Source organism: Nycticebus coucang, chromosome 9 (genome assembly GCF_027406575.1).
Source record: "Nycticebus coucang isolate mNycCou1 chromosome 9, mNycCou1.pri, whole genome shotgun sequence".
Classification (NCBI taxonomy): Eukaryota; Metazoa; Chordata; class Mammalia; order Primates; family Lorisidae; genus Nycticebus; species Nycticebus coucang.
In genome coordinates this window covers 23,656,016-23,675,154 of record NC_069788.1, presented here as the reverse complement: position 1 = coordinate 23,675,154, position 19,139 = coordinate 23,656,016, and the positions used below count along the sequence as shown (strand labels likewise).

The following is a 19,139-nucleotide window of genomic DNA, read 5'->3' as shown; positions in this document are numbered from 1 at the left end:
ATCCTTCTGTATCTTTATCATTCATACCCAGCATTTCATGTGGATGCAAAACCATATTTTATATGAAAGAAGGTCCAATATAACAATCTCCAAACTCTAATGAGGCCTGGAACTTGACTAATTTTCTGTGTCATAATGATTTCAGCAGACCACCAGATTCCATCCCTCAACTCTAAGTGAGTCTCAAGCATGTCATCTCCCATGCAAGGCATCTTTCTTTCCCTAGTCCAGCAATATGCCACATCTGTCTGCCCGGGAGTGACATTCCTGGTCCTCTTACCTAACCCCTTTTCCCACTCAGAAAGTCACTAACTCCACTTAGTAAATATTTGCTCTAAGAATTAACAACAACACCACTGCTGGCAACCTGATAAACCCTTCATCAACTGAACACTTCTGTATTTGAAAGGTTTACCATACACCATGAGGCTGCCCGGATGTTGTTGCAATACACGTCACAAAACCAGATTATAAGATTATTAAATTAAATCATAACAGCTGATACTTCTTAAGAATATGCCATGTTTATATAAAAGTAAGTAATTTCTTCTCATTTTCAATACAGCTCTATTGATCAGAGGCAATTTCTCCTATTTTTGGTAGGAAATGAGGCTTAGCAAGACTATATCACTTTCCCAACGTCACACAGCTGGAAAGAACTAAAATGACAAAGCTTATAAAGAAAAGGTCTTTCTTATTTATGGTAATACATCTCCTCAGCCAGAGGATTAACAAAGGGACCTTTATTTCAAGTGATAAGGGACCTACTTTGAGCAAGAGAACAGAAAGCAAGAATCAGTATGATTTGGTAGAAACATTATTTTTAAATCAATGTAATAAAAGTTTGATAATTTGTATTTTTCAATTTATCAGCAATAAAAGAATCTGAAAGGCAATAACCACATGTCAATATTCAACCAAGACCATTAAACACTTTTTTTTTTTTTTTTTTTTTGGAGACAGAGTCTCACTTTGTTGCCTTCAGTAGACTGCGATGGCATCACAGCTCACAGCAACCTCAAACTCAAGTGATCCTCTTGCCTCAGCCTCCCAAGTAGCTGGGACTACAAGAGTGCACCACGATGCCACACTATTTTTTTTTTTTTTTTTTTTTTAAGAAACGGGGTCTCACTCTTGCTTAGGCTGGTGTCAAACTCTGACCTCAGGTGATGCATCTGTTTCAGCCTCCCAAAAGATTACAGACGTGAACCACCACACCCACCTCCCATTATACTCTTTCTGACTTACCTCAATAGTTAACCGAGCTGGGTGATTTTCTAGAAGTAGCTGCTCTGCTATCTCCTGAACTGATTTAATATTTTCTTCCTTTTGATCAAGTTCTCTCATTAATTCCTAATTTGAGAATTAAGAAATGTGTTAGAAAAAGATCTAAACCTCAAGTACAACCTTATTCTGCAAGGGCAGGGGTCATACTTACAGCATGATAATCTTTTTTCCGAGCTATGTTAGTATTTCTCTCACTCCAGTCATAAGCAACTTCCTCCTCTTCTTTTTCATTCAGCCAAATAAGTTCATTAGTTGCACGACTTACAAAATTGTGGAGTGTATCAAGGTGCCGCTCCTGATTCCTGGATGTATTCTTTATAAGGAAAATCATTGTAAGAATCATGTCTTTACCAAACAGAGAGAAGAAAAATAGAACGTCATTAAAAAAAAAAACTTACCAGAAGTTTTGCATACTGACTCTCTAATCTGTGCAACTTTTCTGCATAGGTTAGTTTAAGAGGTGCTGTCATTTGAATCTACAACAAGGGATAAAAACATGTCAAGGTTAGACAGGAATCTGAAGGAATTCTGATTCACATTTAATGTACCTCTTACTGAGTTACAATGTCTTTATGTAAACAGCAAAACAACAATAAACTGAAATGAAATATACACAAATTTTATACTATTTAGAGTCACATACCTCACTGATTTTAGCTTCTTTAAGGCTAGATTCGAATTCTTCAATAGCTCTGTGGACATTTTTATGATTTTCTAAATGGCTTTCAACACTTGGCAAATCGGAGCCCCATTCAGTACGGTCCAGCTGTCCCTTCAAATAACAAAAAACTAGGTTAAAAAAAAAAACTGACAGCAAGGAAGACTGAAACACTTAAACGTTTTTCTTTTTACCTGCATCTCATCCACCCAATTCAGAAGATCCTGAACAAATTTCATGTTGATTTCCTCTTCCGTTAAATTTTGATCCAGCAAAGACGACTTTAGGAGGGGTTTTCGGATCTGCATCAACTTCAGAGTTTGCAAGGAATGTGGCTCAACTCCTGAATTAAAATTTGAAACTAATCCTGATGGGAAGCCAGGTGTGTAGGCTGGAGTGACAGACGGAGTTAGGTGGGATGTCATCCCTGATGAGAGGCCAGAAGTCACACTGGATGAGGTCAGGGAAGGTGTTAAACTCTGGGTCAAACCTGAGTTCAGACTGGGGTGTAAGCTCTGTGCAAATCCTGAGTTTAAACTCTGGGTAATTCCTGATATCATGAGCTTTGTCTGTTCCGTAGTTAGCATGCGTCCTTTGCTATACACAGAAGAACATTCGTTTCTTAAGGCCAAAATTTCATCACGTAGTTTTGCAACCCTGAAAAGGTACAACATAAAAGGCACTTGTCACTAAGAGGGAACCCTAATGTAAATTCTGGGCTTTAGTTAATAATAGCATATCAATATTGGCTTTCTAATTATAAAAAACGTACGACACCAAGGCAAGATATTAATAACTGGGGAAGTGGGAGGTCTGAGGGGGCATATGGGAGCTCTGCAGTTTCTACTCAGTTTCTCTGTAAAGCTAAACTGCTCAAAAAAATAAAGCCTTTAAAAATAATAATAATGGCTTGGTGCCTGTCTCTCAGTGGTTAGGGCGCCGGCCACATGCACCGGGGCTGGTGGGTTCAAACCAGGCCAGAGCCTGCTAAACAACGATAACAATAACAACAACAAGAAAAAATAACCAGGCATTGTGGCGGGTGCCTGTAGTCCCAACTACTGGGAGGCCGAGGCAAGAGAATTACTTTAGCTCAAGAGTTTAAGGTTGCTGTGAGCTGTGATGCCACAGCACTCTACCCAGGGTGACACAGACTCTCTCAAAATAAAAATAAAAAATAAAATAAATGTAATAATAATGAAAAGGTCATTGTAATCATATTGGCAAAATTTTGCATAATTTTTTTGCAATGAATACTGTCCTATGAGGAATTTCCATATTGTTAGTCTTTATAATTATCATTTATAATGAACACAATTACTATACTATAATGCGATCATTCTCCCATTATTTGACATTTAGGATAGTACCAAACTTTGTTATTATAAAATGTTTCTGGCATGAAATAAAGCCTTTTTCCTACATTTATTTATGTATTTTTCATATGTAGAACTACTATATATTTCTAAAAATAAAACTATTGGATCAAAGGATCATTAAAAAATTTTGCTTTTAGATAAAATGAGAGAGAGAGATGCCACAGCCTGAAAGGTTCTATACCTACTCCCAAACCCACTTCTCAGAGATATAAATTTTTATATCCATGTTTTTCCCAAAATTTTGTTATGAACACTTTCATTAACATAAACAGGAAACTGAAAAATCAAAATGACATTTTGCTGATTTTTTCCTTTTTAAAAAATGAATGTATGTTACATATGTACATATGTGCATTTAAAGTGAATGCTTATATGTAAATGTGTGAACAAATACATGTATGTAACATACATTTGAAGTATTCATTTTAATGAGTATGTTAGTTACTGCAGCCATAAATATTTTATGAATCTTAAACTATTTTTTCTAATACTAATCTTTGAAGAGCAAATGACTATTTAACACACCAAAATATTGCAGAATTGATGTGACACCAATTTTCACCTAAAAAGAGCTAAGAAATGTTAAGTATTTCATAAAATTGTCACATTCTATATTTCCACTATAAATACCTATGAAATAGTTACACAAAGGACACGGTGTAGGAATAAGTGGCACTCTTACCTCTGTACCAATTGATCTGCCTGGTAATATTTCCCATCAATAAGAATCTGTACATCAATTACATGCTGGCGTAAAAGGTTCTCGCTTTCAAGGATATACCCAGCAATTTCCGCTTCATTCTGAAACTGCACTCCTGATTCTAATCTTTTAGAATCCTGTGTTTTAAAAGAACTCAACATTAATTGTGTGAAATTCAAATATAAAACTCCAAAAAACAAAACTGAAGCCCACTGGTGCCCTCTTTAGTTTTCCTTGTTGATTCAAAAATATGTTGTCCCTTTTGCTAACTGTCCCTCAAGAGAGCACACACCAATCATAATCTTTAACAAACGTCTAGTGGAGAACATATGTCAAGAATCAATGAAACTTTATGCAAAATTTTAGTTTACCCAAAGGCACTCTGACTCCTCTACTACAACCTCAATGGCTGCCTAAATTAACTTACAGACTGGAGAGCATTCCGGGCGAGAATCAGTTTGTCTTCACAGATGACGCTGTCCCTCTGAACTCGGTTGGCAATCTGCTGCAACATGTCCAACCTAAAAGAGGAGACAATAGAAATAAATCTTCTTTTGAAGTCAAAGAGCTTACCATTCCTGAAAAATGTTGCCTGCCAAAAGTAAAACATGAGCCCAGACCAATACCTCCGTCTACCAAAGGATTCATTGCCGAAGCTGATGCAGGAGTTGATCAGTGTTGGACCACAATGAACGGAGAGAAGATTTTCGTTTGAATCGAGACTAGTCCGAGTACTGGTAGTATTACTAAACAGGGAATCACTGCTACGGTAACTATAACTGCTACTATGCATTTTTATTCCTGAACCGGTATTCTTTCTTTGACCATTCAAAGTAGATTAAAAAGTAGAAGCTCTCCTTCCTAACGGTGAAAAGGGGCAGCTGAACGTTACAGCTTTTAATGGCTCCTTAAATATGCTTCGACATGCATATGCAATGCACAGCAAATAATAGCTGATAACTATTCAAAAGAACCTCGCCTAAAGCCATCCGTTTTGCTAGCTGAGGTTTGCCTTTTGTAGCCTGCCTTAAAACCCTACAAGTACAGACAAGGCAGACCAATTTGGGCGTCACTGAAAAAGATATACCAAATATTTTCTCAGAGAGTCATCCAATTGCAACTACCTAAAAAACAACCCAGAAGCCTCCTCACATAAGGGTTATTCTGGCAATACCAACCATCAGCTAAACGAACACAAGTATCTGATCCTGGCCTGACTTTTGCAAAGGGCCAGGTCTGTGCTGAATAACAGGGTGAAGGCAAAAAGCTAGAACTCACCAAGTACCTCTAAACAAATGAACTGGATGAGAAACAAAATACATTTCCGTTTTAAACACCATGTTGCGTGTTTATTAGAGTTAACTGAAAAATTATCCATTTACCTCTCTTTATATAACATGTTCTCAGTAATGTTACTTCTAACCTATGATAGCTACTTGACATTTTTAAAAGCCAAAGTGCCAAGCACAGTACCCATGCAGCCTGCATATGTCATCTGTCCGTGCTTGTTTTTCCTCTCTGTAGGTTATTATAAGGCATAGGAGTATTGGCTCTTTCCCAATTCTCTGTGACACGCTTTCAGGCCACATAGCTATTATGTGCAGTACATAGTCAATGCCACAAAAACTTGTTGCATCAAGAAAAATGAAGGTATTTATCCAAACAAGCTCCTAAATATTTTTCTACCACCAACACTATACAAAGCCAAACTATTGCTTCTCCTCTCTGAGGGCAGATACTTTTCTTTTCAGAAGTCAAGAAAGGGAAAATTTTGAGAGTGTCATGTCAAATACAGTGAGTAAATAGAACTGCTCAAAATAATAATAGCAGCATCTGACATTTATTAAGCAATCATTATATGAAGGAAATTAACTAATCATTTGCTATATGTTACCTCCCCTCATATTCTAACCACTACACGTGGTAGCTGTTATCACATCCTGTTTACAAATGAAGAAACTAAGGCTTAGAGAGTTAAAGAACTTGTCTAAGATTACCTAATTTGCAAAAGAGCTAATATTCTAATCCAGGATTGAGTGGATCCTGGGCCCTGAACTCTCTACCACTCTGTGCATTCTTTAATTAGCATATATTATAATAAAATTCAGCTACTGTTCTGCTGACTACCAATCTACTCTGTATCTAGACCTACACTTTTCCATTACTTCGGATGATTGGCTTAGTGTCTCATTTTAATCTCTGGAAACTACATCCACCATCAAAAGCTCCATTTGATTCTAATGATCCAGGTATACAGATGTAACATTATGTTCTAACAAAAGCATAATCAGTAATTTAATAAAGGAACTGAAGAGCTAGACTGGCTCCCACATCTCCAACACATTGTTCCATATTCCATGAGTGTTGAAGTCAGCGTGTGAGGCACAGCGCACTTCACTGTACCAAGCACTCCGACTGTGTACCAGGCACTGTGCTGGGCGTGAGCAACACAAGGCACACCAACAGCAGGAGGCCATCTCCACATTCTCGGAGTTCACATCTAGGGAACAGGCAGCCTTTAATCAAGCCATCTCAGAAATAAACATTAATATAAAATAACAACTGAGATGAGCACCATGAAGGGACTAATAGGAGCTTTCTAAGCGACACACCGTAACTGGCCTGGGACCACAGCAAGTTTCTCAAGGAAGCTATGTTGGAGCTGAGGTCTCAGGAGGATTAGGAATAAAGGGAGTTGGGGAGAAAAGCAGACAGTGTGGCTGCTCTGCAGACAGCCCAGGAGGCTGAGAGGTGTGCCTGACACCGCAGGCTTCACATGGTGAGGCCAGGCCCGCGGACCTCAGGGCTGATGAGCAATACACACAGATCAAGACTCCCAAGTCCCACACCCCAGGCTGTGAGGTAAGCACCACCCCTCGGACAAATTCACCTAACTAATGCTCCCTGAAGACTAAGGGTAGGTACCTTCCTGGGCAACAGTGAGGATTTCATGGAATCAATGCGTTTGTAGAAGTGCAGCAGGAAGGTCACTGAACTGACATCTACGGAGAGCATTCTAGACACTGCCCCAGCATCGTCTAAGCAGAGGCAGGCTAGATTTTGGTTTCTAGTCCCCCATGGACAGAGGGCCCTAGCCAAAAGTGTAACAAGGAACAAAATAAGTTAATTAGTGACTTACAAGCTTCCAAATCTGGGCTCTGGTAAGTTAAGGCCCACGTGAGACATATGGGTAATTTAGATCACACACACATCCATATATCTTACTTCATTGATTTATTCCTAAAAACCTTTTGGAAGAGTTTCTAGATAAGAAAATTAAGGATCTTCAAGACTAAGTACCTTATACAAGGACACACAGCCAAGTAAATACAAGAGGTAAATTAGGGTCCAAGGCCTGCCTGGCTCTAAAACAAGTTCCACTGAGATCCACAGCCAGAACCACCTCTGGCCTACCTCTCCACCTCTGGACGAAGTGCCTTCTCCCTCTCAAGCATGGCAATGATGAGTTTTCCCCACTCCTTTTCTATGTCATTTGGATGGTAGCCTTGAAGGAGCTTGATACGTCCAAATTCTATCCAAATCTTTAGAAAACAGAAAAATTTAACGTGAACTAAAGATGTAAAAACAACACAACAAAGACTGTGCTTCACAGTACAAAGGAAACTTGAGCTTACCTCTAATAATTTATATAGGCGTTTAATTTTGGATTTTTCTGTCTCTTTTGGTGGAATTTCTGTTTCTTTAAACTGTAAATACTGATTATAAAGTGCCTAAAATGAAAGGTTAAATACGTTAAGGGCCAAACTTCAAAGATCTGATTTCATTACCTTACTAAGCCCACACTTTTTTCGCTATTTACGGAGTTAAATGCAGGCAGTGGAATGCCTTTATGAAACTGATTATCAGAGACAATACTGATTCCCAGCCAGGTGGTAACCTGGGTTGACAAGGTTGTAATTATTGATGTGAGGCATGATTAAACACGGCCACAGAGGGATCTGGATAATAACAAACCACGGCAGTATTTAGTGCTCTTGAAAAACCTCTTATCATCCAAATAAGAAAATATACCCTTTATAAGATACACTTTCCCAATGTTGTACTTTATCTTTTAGTTTTTGGAAAAATAATTTTATTCAATTCCCATAAACTAAGAAAAAATACTGTTCTATTTCATGATTATATCTTTGAAAACAGGATTCTTAGCAGATAAACAGGGCTAGAATTTGGTTTCAATGACCCATCAGCAGATAAACAGGGCTAGAATTTGGTTTCAATGTCCCATCAGCCAATTAAAAGATTTCTCTCTCTTTTTTTTTTTTTCCTTTTGGACTTCTCCAATGACTTGAAATAAACCAATTTTTAATTTTTACTTTTTTTGCAGTTTTTGGCTGGGGCTGGGCTTGAACCCATCACCTCCAGTATATGAGGCCAGCACCCCACTTCTTTGAGCCACAGGCACCGCCCAATAAACCAATTTTTTAATACATTAAGGTAGATGCTATTATTTGAGGGTGCTATTATAAAAGTTTCAACCTTATAATTAAATCATTATCTAGTTTGTAGATATTAATCTGAGAACCTCTTAAATATAATTTACTGTATTTATTTTAAAAGACCTCCATAAAAATTATGTAGATAAAACATCTCCATGTTTAATAACTACATACTAATTATTTCATAATTTATGCTGCTTTAAAACAAAACCCTATAAATGTTCAAGCGGACACATTTCTGAAGGATTTCATTCAAAGTTGTGCTAACATGAAACTCTGCATTTATCACCATATATTTTCTTTCCTGTATTTCCTAGCTTAGGCACCAATAAGCAATCTGTGTGATCCCTCTAAGTTCTTCCACAACTTTAGGAATCTTGCACTAATCACAAGCTAGTATGAGTCTACCCCAGGGTCTGGACAATAGCAATCTATTTGGAAATAAGTATGTTTGAACATGAAATCTGAAATTGGTTTGAATTCAAAATGTGATGTCTTAGGATGTCTACTGGCCACTAAGCACTGGCTACCACTGTGTGTTAGACACTGTTCATGGTACCATGTGGTGGTAGAAAAGAAAAGCTTTCCTGCCCCAGAAAGTTTCACGACCATTTAGGGAAACATCACATAAACAATATAAGAACATTTTCAAAGTATCCTATCATTAGGTGCCAAATAGCTTCGTGCCAAGAACAAACTCCCTCTGGTAATGGAAATAAGAACTGTTCCATAGATGTTCTGTAAGGAGGCAGAAACATAATAAATAACTTCAAGAGGGCCCACCCGGGATGTTATAATTTTTTTTCAGTTTCAGTTTTATCATGAAAACAAAGCTTTCAAAGCAAGAAGTTAAGGCTTTGTAATCAATATGCACATTATTGGCATCTAGAAACAAAGTAGACGACTTTATTATAAATCTAAAAGTAAAAAGAAACAATTGATTCTTTGACAAATTTACATATCTATAACATCTTTTATACTTCTATAATCTCTTTGCCTCAAAGCGCTTGACCTAAGTTTTACAGTATTAGCAAATGTTTTACTAAACATGAATTCACTTCTATTGGAAGTCAGATAGGTATTTTTGAATTCGTGGCAAAATACAGCATGGACCTCTTGCTATATGAGTCCTGGAGTCTTTAACAGGATTGAACCACAAGCGTACTCCTACCCCTGTCCCACTGTGTGCCCTTCTCAGAGGCCCTTCATCCTGCCATCCAGAGGGCTCCAAGCATTTCCCATGCACCAAAGATGATTTGGCAATCTCTGTTCCAGAGACTCTCTCAAATTAAACCTTTAAACACTCAACAAAGCGAAGCTTCAGAACTACAAATTTCTTTGAGACACTGCTGCTATTACGGTTTTCCTTACTGACGTTTACCTCTACTTCCTCTGTATAACAGAACAATGAATAAATGAAAAATTTTTTCTATTTATTGGTGGCTTACTAAGGGCAACTTTGCTTCAGCTTCTAAAATTACAAAATGATTACAGCACTATTTAACAATCAAGGCGATCCTCCTGAACATCCATAGTGACACTGACCTTTAGTTCTACAGGATTATTCGGAAATGTTCTCTCCGACATGGTGGTCACATGGTGTCTGATCCACTGAATGAGGTAGTTCACCATATTCTGGTATTCAATCCACTTGACTTCAACATCCTAGAACCATGAAATGACAGAAAAGGTGCATATCTGTAGATCATAACATTGATAGCTAAATCTGACACGATTTAGTCAGAACTCATTCTATGAATTTTAGGTGTCTTGAAGCCTGACAGAGGGAACCAGCTAAGTATTTTCTTACTTTCTACCCAGCCCAATCCCTTCCACATAAACAGTTTTAAAAATGTCATCAACATCTGGCCACTAACATTAGCCCAATGAGGGGCAATTCTGGTCCAAAGCTGCCTCTTAGTCCCCAGGGGACACTCTGTTGAGAAGGCTTCTGAGGCTGTATCCAAGTACAGTAGGAAAACAACAACAACAACAACAACAAAAGCTCATGGCCAATTTAGATATTTGCCAGGGTTCAAAAAGGATAGTATTTAAGTTGCCATCTCTGCCAACCATTTTAGATCTGCACATCTGAAACTCAAAAGAGTTTTACAGTATGTAGAAAACTGGATAGGAATGAAAACTATAGGGAATGTAAACAGTAGGACTATTCAAACACTCATTTAGCAAACATTTTAAAAATGGAGAACAGTGGGCTCAGCGCCTGTGGCTCAAGAGACTAGGGCACCAGCCACATACACCTGAGCTGGCGGGTTCGAATCCAGCCCGGGCTGCCAAACTACAATGACGGCTGCAACCAAAAAATAGCCAGGCGTTGTGGCGGGTGTCTGTAGTCCCAGCTACATGGGAGGCGGAGATAGGAGAATGGCTTGAGCCCAGGAGTTGGAGGTTGCTGTGAGCTGTGATGCTACGGCACTCTACCCAGGGCGACAGCTTGAGACTGTGTCTCAAAAAAAAAGTGGATAACAGTGGAAAGCTGTCAACTACTTTGTTCAATTAAAGTATTTGAAATGCTTATTAGATTCAAAACTGTGCTGTAGGGCGGTGCCTGTGGCTCAGTCGGTAAGGCGCCGGCCCCATATACCGAGGGTGGCGGGTTCAAACCCGGCCCCGGCCAAACTGCAACCAAAAAATAGCTGGGCGTTGTGGTGGGCGCCTATAGTCCCAGCTACTCGGGAAGCTGAGGCAAGAGAATCGCTTAAGCCCAGGAGTTGGAGGTTGCTGTGAGCTGTGTGAGGCCACGGCACTCTACCGAGGACCATAAAGTGAGACTCTGTCTCTACAAAAAAAAAAAAAAAAACTGTGCTGTAAAAATAATACTTTAAGATATAATACCTATTGTCAAGGAGTTACTTTCTAAATGGGGAGACAAGAGAGATACATAAACAGTTAAGCAAAATGAAAAGAAGTATTTAATTGCATGTTGAAATAAAAAAAGCAAGCAGTATATGCTAAAAGTCAAGATAAGAATCAGGTAAGCCTGCATGTGCCTCGAAAGTCACTGAAGGCTTCTTGGGAAATGTCGTCTCTGAGCAGTTCTGCCATGATCAGTAAGTGGTCATTAGCAGGGAGGGGCGGTGGAGAGAGTAAATAAAGACAGGAGAGTCCCAAAGAGACAGGACACCTGACAAGGAAATGCCCGGGTTACCAGCAAACAGTTCATGCTGGGAAATCACAGCTAAAAATGTAGGTAAGCCAAATAATAAATATATGCAGAATTTGGAATATCAGAAATCCTAAATCGGATTTAACCTGGTAAGCAGTATGTAGCCACTGAATGTTTCCACGCTAAAGACATCAGGTGTCGTAAGATTAATGGGGCAACGGTGTGCAGAGATGGTGGGAAGAGGGGGAAAAAATAGAGATGGGAAGACGTAAGAAAGCTGTCACCCCAGTTCTAGAGTGGTGAGAGGCACGAGTGGGGTGAAGGCAGAGCAGAGAAAAAGCAAGAGATGGTCAAAAGAAACCCTCTGAAGCAACACTCCGCACTGAAGCTTGCGGGGTGAGCATAGGAAGGAGTTGCTCAGAGAGGCGAAGACGCTAAGACCTTTGCGAGAAGGAACAAGAGGAGACTACGGAAATAGGTCCAGCACACGGAGCTGACGTAAGAGACCAGAAAAGGGAAATCCTTATCCCAGGGAGCAAATCCAAGATGAGCTCCGGCATCTTCAGAGCAACATATAAAAAACGTTATCTCCAAGGAGGAGAGAAGCCCCGAAGTCTAACACATGCATTGTTTCCTGTCCTTTTGGGAGACGTGTGAGTGCCCGGCTGCAGGAGCACTACAGAATGCGTGACTGAACGACAAGGTCCATTACAGGTACCTTTGAAAAACAGGGAATGAATAAACAGCCCAAAGCTGCATGTCAGACACCTTGACCAGTTTACAAAGTAGCTCTGTTAACTTGGCCAAACCCCAGTACTTTTGTCTAGACTTTTAAATCTGAAAAATAATTTCTAGCCTACTTATTTCATGAGATCCTATGAGTTAATAAGTTAATTTCACTTTTGAAACTGTTTCTAAAAGTGAGATATTCTATATACAGCAAACAGCAGTTGTAAAACAACAGTAAGCTAAAAATGAAAATCTCCACATGTTTGGAGTATACAGCTTTCATTTATAAAATGACCTATAACTCTAAATAATCTCTTTTTGACACAGAACTTTAATTTTAATGGTGGAATGATGCCATCTATACGGTGCCAGTTTATTAGTCAGCATGCTAATCAAATTCTTTAAAATACATTTGATATTTAAAAACTGCAAAAGTACCAACTATAAAAGAATTCAGTGAACTAGTCATTACTGAATCAACAGCTTCTAGAACGGAAAAATCAATACTCACATTCGCACCAATGCCTTCGCCCCCTTCAGGGACCTTAGGAAACGCGTCATAGAGAGATGACACATACGTTATGACTGACTTTTCATCAGGTGAGGAGACATCAACATCTGAAAACAGCACCATCAATTATGTCATGATGTTGACAGTTTACTTTTGATTAGACTTTCATGTCCGTCCACATACAGTCAAGAAAACAACTCACCTTCAGGGTCCAGAAGTCTTATAACACCAATCTTTTCTGCTACATAAAAAGCGTGCTCTAAATTTGCAAGGTTGCTTTGAACAGCAACAGTATTCATGTCTATCAGGTCCGGCCTAAGAAAAAATTCACTGGGTTAAGTCTTCTCACGTGACAATTCAACATTATCTTTACATATGTACTTATTTACATAATAGTGTCTGCAAATATTAATACTAAGCCTATGTTAAAATAGAGAGTTCATCAAAATTTAATACTACTTACTTTTCTCAGAACCTTTTGTGTGTCAAAAGCAAATATGACTAGGCAAATATAAAAATTTGAACACACATAACTTTTAACAAGGTCTACAAATGTCTTACAGTCAGAATAATTAATATATGAGTATCTGCCCCATTCAACTGATGTAGGGTCCACTGCTCTAACAGCATCTTTCCAATCCAACCGGCATCCTCTCAGTATTCTCCCCAAATACAAAAACTTTGTGCCCAGTCCAGTGCCAGGGCCCCATGCCCTTTCACGTCACTGCTGTCTTCCGTAACCCTACTCAGCCTCCCAAGAAGAGATCAAGCCCCACTTCCTCTCTGGGGCCTGTCTGATCTTCCCAGCCCACATTTCTCTCTCTGTCTCCTAAAGTCCCTATGGTTCCTGGTCTGAGCCACTCAAGGAGGCACTTAGGATACTCTTACACTTCCTTAAGGATTCTATTAATTAACTGTTTAGTGTACATGCACATCCTGGTTCTCTCTACTAGTTAACTCAGGGACTGTAAGTACCATGTATTACTAAAATTTTCTATTTTACCCTTTGGCTGAGACACAGAGTGACATATACATAGCCAATCCTCAAAAAATAAATACTGATAAGTTGGTAAGTAGGCTGGTGAGTTAGTAATTTGAATCATAAATGAATGGCCAAAATAAGCCCTAGATTCTATCTTCACAAGCACCGATGCGTGCTTACAAGTACACACACATAATCTCACTCTCACATACCAGATTTCACCTCTTTCTAATATATGAGACGAACATGATACCCTAAACCAGCAGTTCTCAACCTATGGATCGCAACCCACAGGAACTGTATTAAAGGGTCGCAGCATTAGCATGCCCTAAACCGTGGGAATACTTTGAAGTTAGGTCTATCTACATAAAAAGGGGAAAGACTCCTCAAATATTCCGTGTAGCAAAACTGGCAAAATAAGGGAGTTGGATGTCACTCAAGACCAGAAGCCAGTCAAGAGACTTTGCTCTCAAAAACAAAGCATTAACAGAATGCAGAAACAAATGTGGAAAGAGCAAAGCCTTACCCCCAAAATCACTGAGTAAGAATCTATTAGATCACCTTACAAAAGGAAGGCTCTCTAACACCTGGTTTGCTAATAAACTTCTCTTTCCTTCTCCTCCAAAAAAAAAGAATGGAAGAGTTCAGAGGTAGTATGGGAGGAATGAAATTATTTTTTGTTTGTTCTTTTTTTTAATTTCAGGTTAATTTGAGGGTATAAAGAAATAGGTTACAATGTTTGTACTTGTTAGGTAAAGTCCCTCCTATAATTGCGGCCACACACCCTCTAACATTGGGCCCATTAAGTGGGAGCATACCCATCATCCCTCTTTTCCCCATCCCTTCACTTTGACTTGATTTGAGTTTTTTTGTGTGGGCATGTATTAGCTTGTCTAGTGGCTTCATATTAGTATTGAACACATTGGATACTTGCTACTCCATTCTTGTGATACTTTACTAAGAATGGGTTCCAACTCCATCCAGGTTAATACAAAGGATGTAAAGTCTCCAACTTTTTTAATGGCTAAAGAATATTCAACGGTGTACAAATACCACAGATTGTTAATGCATCCCTGGGTTGGGGGGCATTTGGTTGTTTCCATGTTTTGGCGATTCTAAATTGAGTTCAAATTATTTTGTATACTATTTGGCATGTTGTTTATGTGAGAACTCTTTGAAAATATATCATTAATCTTAGAAAGGTAAATGGCAATTTGTACTCTTATTATCATGGTGACCTCCCAAGAAATCTACTTAGAGGTTCATAGCACCTTGTACTCCATAACCTAGAAAGGCAGCTACCATTACCTGCATGCTCAGATCTCTGGAAATTATTAGGAAATTCTTTAATGTTTTTCACATGCCATCAATATGATCACTCATAATAATCCTGCATTTATGACAGGAATAAGCATTATGGTGGTCTAGTGGTGAGCATGGCTCCCTTCCGTTTATTATAGGAGCAATAAATCCATTGACAACACAGGAAAAGACAGATTTCTAAAAATAACACTTTTCAATTCCCATACAAGCATATTGAAGTATCTGCCAACTTCAAGATTACCAAATAGGTAAATATAATAGTGCAGACAAAAACAAGTACCTAAAGCTCTTTCATTAAAAAAAAGGGTCTGTTTCCATAAAAGTTCACACATTCGAGGGAAATAAAAAGCAGTCTTTCTGTATCTGCCAAATCTCAGAACAAGAAGGGGCATGTTGTTGAGAACCCTGCCATTAGCAAAGAAAGTAAACACTGACTAATTCCGGGGAGAATGAATAAAGTCATTGAAGAATCAAGTTTTTTAACTAAGAGAATAGAACATAAGACTTACTTCAAAATGACATAGTCATGTTTACACAAAAGCAGCTGCATGACACAATGAGACTGAGTAAGTCACCTCTTCTGTCCCAATATTTAACACTTTTATGGCTTTCCTCCACTGAAAATGGTACTTGGGTAAAGAAAATTAGTTAGGCAAAAACGAAAAAAGAGAAGATTTCAAATCCCACTATGAAAAAATAAAGCCTGTAAGTCTTCAAAATGCTATTCCTTCCCTGGCCCGTCTCCTAACAGTGTGACTCCTCTGTCTTTCCAACTTTCTTCTATTTGCCTGAAGCATCCAGAAGAGGTCTATACTGTATGCTGCCTTCTTTCCCTCTTCCTATATAGCCTCACTGGGATAATATAACCTTTAAAACTTCAGTTATTTTTCTCACACGAGAGATATTTATTTTCATTCTAAAGATCTCATTGCACTGTAATATCTTTTTACGGAACATTAGCAGTAAATTTCATTTCCATCTTAGGTCTGACTAACCAAAGAGCATGACTCAATCGTCGCGGATTGCAAGCTTTTTAAACTTACATTTATATCCCACCTTTTCTTTTATAAATGATTATAAAACAGTTTACAAAGAAATGAAAGCAAAAGAAGGTAACATAAAATTCTAAATTTGAAGTATAAAGCCGAGACAAGGCCTTAAAATGAAGTTGCAACTGAGGCCAAAAACTACCAATCACTTACATGCATGCTTTACACCCTTAGTTTGTTCCAAAAATATATAGTAGAAGGTATCAAAACAGTGCTATCGCCAAAATACAAAATAATGCTGGAAAAAAGGCAATGTTTATCTTTTATGCAACACCCATCTTAAAAGAGCATCCTCCCTGGCAAAATAGATATCCATGTGCATATATACAAATATGTATGTGGGCACTTAGGTATATATAAGTGTGTATACATATGGCTAAATGTATTTTATATAGTATATTACCACCTACACTAACAGACTGCCTAGGACAGCTGACCATTAACATTACAAAAGAGATTTATTTTTTGGTATAGATACCTCCAAAGTAACTTTTCCATCTTTACTTTATTAATATACATTAGCTCACATGAGAATTTGATAGGATTATGTAAGAAAACATGAGTTATACAGTGTTATGAATTGTTGAAGATTTAGCACAAGAGACTACCTAAAGTTTCCAAATTCTATCATGTTAACACCAATATACTCAACCACAAGGAGCATGAGACAGTCAAAACATTCGGAAAGCATACTGGAGGGGACAGTGACTAAAGTTAGCTAACAAAAAGAAAAAAAAAGTTAGTTAAGAGTACATTAATGCAGACACAACACATCAAATCCTGAACCAAAATGTGACAACAGCTAAAAGGACAAACGTTGAGAAATATCAATAGTCAGGGTCAAAATCAGGATTTTCTTTAAGATGCATAAAAAATAAATTAAGTGATTTAAATTCATAGCATTTATTAGGCTATGCTGACTCTCAATTGGCACACAATAATCATTTAAGTGAAGATACAGTTAGGTTTTGACTAATCCCTTTGGAACCCCTTTCCTATGTTTGAGAACTTGGGAGAAGGAGATGGACAAAGCCCAAGAAACACAAACACTCAGGTTTTTCTTGCTTCTTTTCTTGGCTCAAGAACTGCCCACTGCATACGTTACCCCCATACAGGACACTACCTAGCCAACCCAGATTCTTCCTGTGGAATTTTCCCTGTTCCCAAATGCTCTGTGCTATCTCTATTTCTACTATATTTACCACATTTCATGAGAAGTATACATTTGTCTGTCTCTCACACTGGACCACGGGCAGAGCCGTTTTCTGCCCATGTTTTAACCTTCTTGTCCAGCACCACGCCGAGCACATGAACATCTGAGGAGTGAATGAATAAGGAAGGGATGGACGAGCTGAGGGGCTGGAAGGCATCAGCGATTCAAATTCTTGGAGACATTTTCCAGCTTAGATTTGATCCTTTTCTTCTCTTTTTACTAATTTCTACAGACAAAGTCACGATCTATCACTTCCAACTAAGATTTTAAATCTTTATCAAACCCCACACAGAACAGGTCCAATGTTGCCTCTTCTCCCTTTACTAAGCAAGCACACACCCTTCTGAGGTTTCCTAAAGTCTTTTCCCTGCAAAAATCAATGTGGAAAATAGGCAGAGTGTGAAAACAATAAAAAGAGGAAAATTATTAAGTTTCAAAAACAAACTGCTGCTTCTAGGTTACCCCTCCCTCCTTACATACTCATATGCCCCCGCCTTCAGCTAAAGTTGCCAACTGCATTGCCTTATAAAATAATAACAATCACAAAAATAACAGGGATTAATAAATAGTGATATACACTATGTAGTAGGCAATGTGTTAAAGAATATACAAAACCCTAAGCAGTAAGTTGTGCTCTTATCCTGAAATTACGAATGAAGACTCTGCTTTAGGACAGCACCTGTGGCTCAGTGGTGCCGGCCCCATATACCAAGGGAGCCGGGTTTGAACCCAGCCCCGGCCAAACTGCAAGAAAAAAATAGCCGGGCTTTGTGGCAGGCGCCTGTAGTCCTAGCTACTTGGGAGGCTGAGGCAAGAGAATTGCCTAAGCCCAAGAGCTGGAGGTTGCTGTGAGCAGTGATGCCACAGCACTCCACTGAGGGTGACAAAATAAGAAAGAAAGGAGGAGGAGGAGGAAAAGAAGAAGAAGAAGAGGAGGAAGAAGAAGAAAAGGAGGAGGAGGAGGAGGAAGAAGAAGAAGAAGAAGTAGTAGTAGGAGGAGGAGGAGGAGGAGGAAGTAGGAAGAAAGAAGAAGAGTAGGAAGAAGAGGAAGAGGAAGAAGAAGAAGAAGACAACGACTCTGCTTTAGGAAAACAAGTGTCTACTAGCACAAAAATAATGTAATGGAAATGTAATCAGGGAAGATATAACTTGATGCTTCGGTATACTACTTATAATAATTCTTCTGTCAACAAACTGGCAAGTTCATTCATTCATTTATTCATTCCATCACTCAGTATTTAATACGCATTTACCATGTGCCAGGCAGTGAGGCGATCAGAATATCATTATACTATATACTAACTGTATATGGAGGGCTCAGAGCTCCAAAGCAGCAAACCAGGAGCCAACTGCTGGGAGAGCATCAGGTGGATGGAACAAGCATTGCTCAGCTCTGTGGTGGGAGGAAGCAAGAGCACAGGGAGTACGGGGACCAACAGAGATGGGCCATCATGAGAGATGGCTTGGTGAGTGGCCAAGGACCACGGTGAGGCAGAATCTCAGCACAGGGAGCACGGGGGCCAACAGAGACGGGCCATCACGAGAGATGGTCCTGGTGAGTGGCAAAGGACCAAGGTGACACACAATCTCAGCACAGGGAGCACGGAGGCCAACTGAGACGGGCCATCAAGAGGGGAGATGAGCTTGTTGAGTGGCAAAGGACCAAGGTGACGCAGAATCTCCAGAAACTTCTAAAAGGACTGTGAAATTTTTTCTAAGAACTA

At 38.9% G+C, this 19,139-nt stretch overlaps 1 protein-coding gene across 33 annotated transcripts in view; it reads right to left on the bottom strand.

Annotated features, from left to right (window-relative positions):
- DST (dystonin) overlaps window positions 1-19,139 on the bottom strand; it is a 465,208-nt gene that overhangs the window by 178,525 nt on the left and 267,544 nt on the right. For 31 of the 33 annotated variants that reach the window (XM_053603771.1, XM_053603761.1, XM_053603774.1 and 28 more), the window contains 12 exons: window positions 13,051-13,163; window positions 12,849-12,955; window positions 10,027-10,146; window positions 7,660-7,755; window positions 7,439-7,566; window positions 4,452-4,545; window positions 4,007-4,161; window positions 2,140-2,602; window positions 1,931-2,059; window positions 1,686-1,763; window positions 1,439-1,600; window positions 1,249-1,353 (listed from right to left, as the gene is read on the bottom strand). In XM_053603771.1, coding sequence (XP_053459746.1) covers window positions 1,249-1,353; window positions 1,439-1,600; window positions 1,686-1,763; window positions 1,931-2,059; window positions 2,140-2,602; window positions 4,007-4,161; window positions 4,452-4,545; window positions 7,439-7,566; window positions 7,660-7,755; window positions 10,027-10,146; window positions 12,849-12,955; window positions 13,051-13,163 — 1,750 coding nt within the window. Of the gene's footprint in view, window positions 1-1,248; window positions 1,354-1,438; window positions 1,601-1,685; window positions 1,764-1,930; window positions 2,060-2,139; window positions 2,603-4,006; window positions 4,162-4,451; window positions 4,546-4,650; window positions 4,818-7,438; window positions 7,567-7,659; window positions 7,756-10,026; window positions 10,147-12,848; window positions 12,956-13,050; window positions 13,164-19,139 lie in introns of those variants that run through there. The other 2 variants (XM_053603777.1, XM_053603778.1) reach the window with 1 other exon arrangement.